Here is an 8,352-nt window from a genome sequence, read left to right as displayed (position 1 = left end):
TGCCACTTATGTAGCAGTGGAGCTGAAGCTTAGGGCAAAGCCTTTGGTGAGGACTAAATGCTAAATCTTCTTTCCATCACCTTGCCTTTCTTGCAGATCTTATGCTCCTGCAGATCTATTGCCAAAGCCAACCCTTTATAGGCGTCCGTAAGCAACAAAGATGGCTGAATCAATAGCCCTTTCACATCATGCCAGGGGAATCGATTCCTTCTGCGATAAGCACCGTATCTATAGGTTTCGGTGGATTGATGTTCACCAGCATTTGCTTTGTTGTATATAGCTGCAAAGTAATGGCTCCTACAGGAGGATGACTAGTCGAACATATTCTCCGACGACAGGGAAGTAAGAGTAGGTGAAGACTTTTACTCCAACGGTAGGCTGCAACGGTATAGTAATCTTCTCATTAGTTTAGTGAAACAGCATAAAAGCTCTTGAAGGTGGTTGATGACAGCCATCAGAGTCATTACACGGGTGGCATGATTCATGTCCACGTGTGCGGAGATTTATTGCATAAGCTTTGTACTTTTCGAACGTGGCACCACGTGGCAGCAAGCACCTGAGATTGATTCCCATTTGGTGCGCCTCACCCAAATGTGTTATTTCATTCAAGATATCAAACGTCTATCCAACATTTTATTTGGGAAAATGAAAAATTAGGTATCCAAACACTCTCAATTTGTATTTTGTCCAAAATGCTAATCTCTTTCTTTTGTGATATGAACAGTTGGTTAGTGAATTAACTTGAAAGCTGTTGGATTACTGTACTTTATTAGAAAATTTTGAATTCTGTGCAATCATTGAGCAAGTTTCCTTATTTTGGCTAACAAATGTCAAATTATTTTGATCAGAATCATGGATATTATCGTAAACAACAGGCTAATGTCATTTGTACATGTGTGCAGGTGTGTAGTAGTACACGTTTATGCTGAAGCTGCTGGTTGAGGATTTACTTATTTCTTCCATTAGATTTTATTGAACTTTGCAAATCAAATGGCTTTTGAAACGTTTAGTTTGTGCCTCTGTACGTGTCCTTATATTCAACTCCCTCATCTCCTTATTCTGTCTTCTCATTCTTCTTTTCCCTACTCTGTCTCCTTTTTTCTTGTGCTCAACTTCTTCCTTCCTTTATGATATAAAAGCCCTATTGAAGAGGTGATTTTTGGTGGGTAGTTGAACCGACCAGAATCAGGCTCCTCTGAGATGAAGTGAGGTGTATTTGCTTGTCCGAAGTGAATGGCGGGGCTTCTCCCCTGGGATCACTCCGACGCTCAAGTTAGTATGAGAACGAGAGAAATAATAGTATCGTCAAATGAACAATGTGCTTACTTGTTGGGTGTACATGAGAGGTATTTATAGAGCGGGAGTGGATGGTAGGAAGGAGAGCTCATGCTAGCGGGACCCATGTTCTGCCATTACGGCTCTGTTCCAGGCCAGGAGGTCTGACTCTGACACTGTAGCCGCCTGGGCAGGGTGACGGGGAGTCCTGCATAGTAGCCATTAAGAGGTCAGTGCTTTTCAGATAAAGCACTGGTTTCTGGTGCTGTCAGGGGGCTTGACATCATCAGCGTGTAGCTGAGGTGAAGATCTGAGGTGCAGAGGTCGACTAGGCAGTAGACCAGGGGCCCGGCCGAGATCAGGGATCACACTCAGGACAAGACTGCGCTCTTGTGAGGGATGAAATGGAATCACCTCGGCCAATCAGGGATGGCCGAGGTGAGCATCCTCAATAAGCCCCCCAAGCCTCGGAAGCTCCGAGTCCTGGAGGTACCGAGGCTTACTGGTACCGAGGTCGTACAGGGTCGGAGGCCCAAGACAGTTCCGTACGATGCGCGGGCGCGACACGTAGGCCTGTCAACTGATAGGACGTGGTGAGCCGAGTGGTCACGTCGTGAAGTAGTGGGACGTTTCGTGCAGAGAGGGCGTCAGTCGAAAGGACGGGTCATTAATGAAGAGAGAGGAAAGCACGTTCTTCGAATTTGAATGTGGTCGCCTTTTCGCCTTCTTGCCGCCTCTTCGGATTCTCGCCGAATTCCTATAAATAGGGGGTCCTTTTCACCGCATGGCCCATCACTTTATTTCTCAACCTCAGACTTGCAAAATCGTGAGCGTTGCCGAGGTGAGTCCAGCCATCCGAGATCCCAGCCGAAGTCATCCACTTCGTCAGATTCCATAGTCAACAGTAAGTATTTTTCTTTTCATCTCATCATTCACACATGGCCAAAACGGCTAAAACCCACAAGGAAACTGTGAAACCGAGCTACCAGGCCGAGGAGGTGCCCGGCACTTCGGAAGAGGCGACTTCATCCAGCTCCACGGGGTCGGCGCCTACCAATGTGGGGGGATCGACCGAGGAAGAAGTGGCTGGGACAGCATCGAGGTCAGAGTCATCAGAGATGAGCGAGAGCGGTTCCGATGTCGAATACGACACCGACCTCGGAACTGCAATACCTCACGACGAGGGGGTGTTGGAGCCCGTCGCCCCAAGAAATGCTGCCAATCTGGACTTCGGCAAGATGCCGCAGTTTAGGAGCCGCATGGGAATAGACAGGGCCAGGAAGGTGATAAGGAAGTATCCCTTCAGGCCGGGGTATCTCATCACATCGCCCGGGCCGAACGATTCGGCCGAGAAGCCCCCCATGGACACTGTGGCCATCTACCTTCAGCAGTTGGAGGCCGGGCTGAGGATGCCGACGTCAAGGTTCTTCCGGGACGTGCTCCGCCACTTCGGCGTAAGGATCACTCAGCTCGTCCCAAACGCGGTCCGCATTCTCGTAGGTTTCGAGATGCTGTGCCGACATCAAGAAGTGACCCCGACTGTGGACCTCTTCCGCTGATGTTACACCCTCAAGGCACATGAGACAGATAAGGGGTGGTTCTATGTCTGCAACCGGAACAACACCATCCCGAAACTAGTCATCGGCGCCCCCACTTCCATAAAGAATTGGAAGCGTGACTTCATCTTCGTCTCGGCCGGGGACTTCCCACGGGGTTTTTGGTGGAGGCCCATCAAATCGAAGGCCGACCCTTCCGCGGGGGATCACGAGGAGGAGTCCTTCCAGAAATTGATGGGGTCCGGACTTCGGATCTTCAGCTGGGACCACCCCGAGGCCGTGCTGGTCGATTGGGGAATTAGCCGAGCTTCGATCCCTCCTGACAAGCCTTCATTCTTTTCCATTAAACTTAAGAAACCCTGTAATTTTTCTTTCATAGCTTTCCTTTTACCTCGGCTATGGCAAATAATAATACTCGTTCTTTGTGCAGTGACAAAGTTGTCCGACATCATCACATCGGGCTCGGCCGAGGTGGCCAAGAGGTCGAAGAGAAAGAACTCGGGGGAGACTTCGGCGCCTCCGCCCAAAAAGAAGTCCCATGGGCAGTCTTCCAAGACCTCGGTAGAGAAGACCACCCCCACCACGGCAACCCAGAGCAGCTCGGCTGCTGCGGCCACAGGGTCCACTTTTTCAGTTCCGGAAGGGGTGCCATTAGGGGTGACCACAGCACTTCCACTTCCACATGACCGAGACAAATAGTTGAAGGCTCCAGTCAACGCGGTGACGGGGTCTTCACTATGGAACCGTTACCAAAGCCCCCCAGTGTTTTCTGGAAAAGATAAATCTCACCCCGGCGAGCATTGGTGTCCGGGCTGGTCGCTCAAGGTCAACGACCGATGCACCAATCCTCGGGTTGCACAAAACCTGGTGATGCAGTCCAGCTTGCCAAGGGACGTGGAGTTCACAAGAAAGCTGACTCCGGCCGAGATGCTTCAAAGCGTTATGGTGATCACGGCCTCCAACACAGCCTTTGTGGCCGAGATGGCACATCGGTACTGTGAGTTGCTTGAGGAGCAGGACACCGGCAAGGTGCAATATCAGATTGCCAAGTTGAAGAAAAAACTGGTAGTTTCCGAGTCCGAGAAGTTCGAGCTTCAGCGACGTCTTCAAGAAGCCGAGACTAAGGAGGAGGAGGCCGAGGCCACTACCAACAGTCTGAGGTCAGCTCTGGAGGAAGAGCAGAAGAGGTCAGAGGAGGTGAAGAAATCCCACGAGCAGGCCCTCGAGAGCGCGAGCACCTCGGCTGTAGAGGATTTCCGGAGGTCCGAGACCTTCATCGGGGACCTCGGCCAGCTGACGAGGCCGACCTTCATGCTAGGCTTCACATCGGCCATAGACGAGGCCGCAGCTCATCTACCCTCTGAGGCTTTGGAGTCCTTGAGGAACAGTGCCAACTATAACGAGAACTCCAAGGTGCTGTGCGATCGGATGGCCGAGGGCATCCAAGTTGGAAGGAACTTGGCCGAAGTCCAGGACGAGTTCAACAAATGGTTAGCTGAGCTCGATGAGGTGTTCGAGGTGGAAGTAGGAGAGGACACTGGGGGTGACGTCGGCGAGGAGGCTGCCGAAGAGCAAGGAGGAGGTGGAGAAGATACTCACCCCGGCGGGGAAGAAGCCGGGGAGGCAACTGGCCAAGAGGGAGCCGAGGCTGAAGCTTAGTCATAGGGACTTACGTGAAAATTCGAGGTGGGAGATGATTTGCAATACTCCTGACCTCGGTCTTTTGTATTCTTCTTGTAATGCCTTTTCTTATTTGAATGAAAGATCTATTTTTCCTCACTTCGGCTCCTTTAATTTCTTGCTTCGTCCCCTATTTGTCCCCCTTATTTTTTAATAACGGATGTGTAGCATCTTGCTATTGAAAAATAACTAAGCAGCTGAAGTGATAACTTAGTAAAATTTTCAAGCATAATACAGTCTAAGGTTCTCGGCGTGCCAAGTCCTCGGCACTAGAGAGCCATTTCGGTAACTCAATTTACAATACCCATTAAGGTTAGATTCCACAACTCGGTAAGGGCCTTCCCATTTCGGGCCAAATTTCCCTTGCGGTTCAGCTCGGCTGACCGAGTTTTTTCTAAGCACCAAGTCCCCTGACAGGAATCGCCGATGTTTGACGCGGGCATTGTAGTAGTGGGTTAGAGTGTTCTTGTAGGAAACTATCCGAGTTGAGGCAAGGTCTCTTTTCTCGTCGATGAGGTCGAGATCTAACTGTCTCTCTTCTCCGTTCACCTCGGCTACATAGGCTGTCAGCCGAGGATTGGGTGTGAGGATCTCAGCAGGGATGACAGCCTCGGCTCCATAGGTCAAGGAGAAGGGGGTCTCTTGCATGGATGACCTCGGCGTGGTCCGATATGACCACAGAACACTGGGGAGTTCCTCCACCCAAGATGATCCAACTCGGTGTAGTCGGGTCTTGAGGCCATGCAAGAGAGTTCGGTTAAAATTTTCTGCCTGACCATTGACCTGAGGGTGGCCTACCGAAGTGAAGTGTTGTTTGATGCCGAGGTTCTCGCACCAAGACTTAAATGGGTTCTCGGCAAACTGTCTCCCATTGTCCGAGATGATTATCTAAGGTATGCCGAAGCGGCAGATAATGCATTTTCAGAAGAATTTTTGAATAGCCAGTCCCGTGATGGTCCATAGAGGCTCGGCGTCGACCCATTTAGTGAAGTAGTCCACAGCGGTCACCAGAAAGGTATAGCCCCCGACCGCTTTAGGGAAAGGACTGATGATGTCTGTCCCCCATTGCTCAAACGGCCAGGGTGAGGTGATTGGAACCATGAAGTTCGAGGGTTGGTGAAGCTCAGGAGCGTGGACTTGGCAGGATGGGCAGCTGAGAACAAGATTTTGGGTATCTTGTCGAACGGAGGGCCAGAAATACCCAAGAAGTAAGGTCTTCCTAGCTAACATCCTGTGGCCGACGTGGGCCCCACATAGGCCTTCGTGTATCTCATGGAGGACCTGGCGTCCTGCCTCGGGTGTAATGCACCTCAGCCATGGGCCAAGGTATGAGCGTTTATACAGTTCTCCATCGCGGAGCGAGTACCGAGCAGATTTGCGTTGTATCTTTCTCGCCTCGGCTCGGTCTTCGGTGAGTATCCCCTCCCTTAAGAAAAGGATAAATGGGCTCATCCATGCGTCTCCTGTGTTTACAGGGCAGACCACCTCTTCCATGTATCCCGGCTCGCTCAGCACCTCCACTAAAACGATCTTGTTGAGATCCGAAAATGAGGTGGAAGCCAGTCGGGATAAGGCGTCAGCCCGCCTATTCTGGGAACGGGGGATTCTTTGGATTTCGAAAGACTCGAAGTACGCGGTGAGTTGGTGGACTTTGGATAGATACCGTCGCATGGTCTCATCCTTGGGCTCATATTCACCAAGAACTTGGCATATTACAAGTTGGGAGTCGCTGCGGACGTGAATCCGCTGTGCACCAAGCCTGCGGGCTAGCTGGAGTCCCGCGATCAAGGCTTCATATTCGGCTTCATTGTTGGTGGCCGGGAAATCAAAGCGGAGGGCATACGAGCACACTTCTCCCTGGGGGCCCTTCAGGAGTAGTCCTGCTCCACTCCTATCCCCATTAGAGGATCCGTCCACATACAACATCCACAGGCGTGGGGTGGACACTTCGGCTAGGGCGGAGGTGGACTCCCGACCTTCCGTGAAGGTGAGCTCGGCCAAGAAGTCGGCTAAGATTTGAGTTTTTATGGCGGTGCGCGGCTCATACGACAGGTCGTACTCCCCCAACTCAACGGCCCACTTAGTGAGGCGCCCGGAGGCCTCGGGCCGCACCAGTATCTGTCGGAGAGGCTGGTCGGTCCTGACGGAGATGGGATGAGCTAAAAAATAGGGTTTCAGCCGCCGGGCGGCGTGGACTAGTCCTAGCACAAGTTTTTCCACTTAGGTGTATCGAGTCTCCGGCCCACGGAGAGCTCGGCTGACATAGTAGACTGGCACTTGAGTGCCCTCATCCCGGATGAGCACAGCGCTGACAGTCTCGTCCACTGCGGAGAGGTAGAGGTACAGCTTCTCCTCGGGCCGAGGTGAAGCGAGGGTGGGTAGGTGGTGCAAGTACTGCTTCAGCTTGTCGAAGGCAGCCTAACACTCCTCAGTCCAGGCAAACTGATCGGCCTTCTTAAGCACCTTGAAAAAGGGCAAAGCTTTTTCTGCGGACTGGGATAGGAAGCGGTTCAGTGCAGCCAGGCGTCCGTTCAGTCGCTAGACTTTTCGGAGGTTCCGAGGTGGGGACATGTCCTGGATGGCCGTGACTTTGTCGGGGTTAGCTTCGATTCCCCGGTGGGAAACCAGGTACCCCAAAAATTTTCCTGAGGTGACACCGAAGACACACTTCTTGGGATTTAACTTCATCTTTGAGTCCCGCAGAACGCCGAAAACCTCCCTTACATCTGATAAGAAGGCCGAAGTGGTTAAGCTTTTGACAAGGATATCGTCCACATAAGCTTCCACATTTCGGCCGATCTGATCCTTGAAGAGGCGGTTGATCAACCTTTGATAGGTCGCCCCGGCGTTTTTTAGCCCGAACGGCATGGTGGTATAGCAGTAGACACCTTGGTCGGTGTAGAATGCCGTTTTCTCTTGGTCCTCCTCACTCATTCCTATTTGATGATACCCTTTGAAGGCATCCAAGAAGCAGAGGATCTCATGTTCCATCGCCGAATCGACTAGGGCGTCTATCCTCCGGCGGGGGAGCAATCTTTGGGCAGGCCTTGTTAAGGGATCGGTAAGTCGACGCACATCCTCCAGTCCACCCGCGTATCCTTTTTGACCATAACAGGTTGGACAGCCAGGGTGGGTTACTGCGACCTCATGGATCCATCTTGGCAGCAAGAGCTTGTCCACCGCGTCAGAATACGGCCTTGCTGCGTTCGGGGCCCGAAGTGCCTACGCTTCTGCTTCACAGGTCGGGCCTGTGGGTTAACGTTGAGTTGGTGAATCATGAGCTCGGGTGGCACTCCGACCACTTCATCTGCGGACCACGCGAAGAGGTCTCGGTGGTCCTTGATCAGGGAGATCATTTCTTCTTTCAGGGGTGAGGGGAGTCCGGCCCCTACTTGGACCACTTGGTCAGGTTTCGCTTCATCCAAGACCACTTGTTCCACCTCATCCCCGGGCTCAAGCCTGTTGGGCTCTCCTGCCTTCTGAGGGTCGATGTAGTCTATGGAGAGGACCGCTGGCCTCTTTTCTTCTGACCTCGGCAAGGGCCGGGGTGTGACTGTTGCTTGAATGGTGGCGAGGTAGCATTCCCGGGCGGCGCCCACGTCGCTGCTCACCTCGGCCACCCCCGCAGGTGTCGGGAATTTAAAGCTCAGGTGGTAGGTGGAGTATACGGCTCTCAAGGCGTTGAGCGTGGGCCGGCCTATCAGCATGTTGTAGGGGGAGTCTGCTTTGACCACCGTAAAACTGACAGGCACAGTTCGGCAGCGTGGATGACGCCCGATAGTTACCATCAGGGTCACCATGCCCTCCGGGTGGACGACGTGTCCCCCGAAACCAACAAGGG

At 52.3% G+C, this 8,352-nt stretch overlaps 1 protein-coding gene across 1 annotated transcript; it reads right to left on the bottom strand.

Moving 5' to 3' along the window:
* Positions 1–4,733: 4,733 nt before the first annotated feature.
* Positions 4,734–7,502, bottom strand: LOC113759799. The gene is made up of 4 exons (XM_027302373.1): positions 7,056–7,502; positions 6,774–6,929; positions 5,610–6,641; positions 4,734–5,399 (listed from the first exon to the last, which is right to left on the bottom strand). Exons 1-4 carry the CDS (start codon positions 7,500–7,502, stop codon positions 4,734–4,736), a joined length of 2,301 nt encoding a protein of 766 aa, XP_027158174.1.
* Between the last annotated feature and the right edge of the window lie 850 nt (positions 7,503–8,352).

The sequence above is a fragment of the Coffea eugenioides genome, chromosome 2, assembly GCF_003713205.1.
Source record: "Coffea eugenioides isolate CCC68of chromosome 2, Ceug_1.0, whole genome shotgun sequence".
Taxonomy (NCBI): domain Eukaryota; kingdom Viridiplantae; phylum Streptophyta; class Magnoliopsida; order Gentianales; family Rubiaceae; genus Coffea; species Coffea eugenioides.
The sequence above is the reverse complement of the archived record's forward strand: the minus strand, read 5'-3'. Positions and strand labels throughout refer to the sequence as shown.

Excerpts from the sequence above, each read along its gene's own strand:
- LOC113759799 (XM_027302373.1), bottom strand. The coding sequence starts at position 7,502 with ATGGAACATGAGATCCTCTGCTTCTTGGATGCCTTCAAAGGGTATCAT. Across the intron at positions 6,930-7,055 it reads CACCTCGGAACCTCCGAAAA|GCTGCCTTCGACAAGCTGAA; the intron begins GTCTAGCGACTG and ends GAGGAGTGTTAG. Across the intron at positions 5,400-5,609 it reads ACCAACCCTCGAACTTCATG|ATAATCATCTCGGACAATGG; the intron begins GTTCCAATCACC and ends GGCATACCTTAG.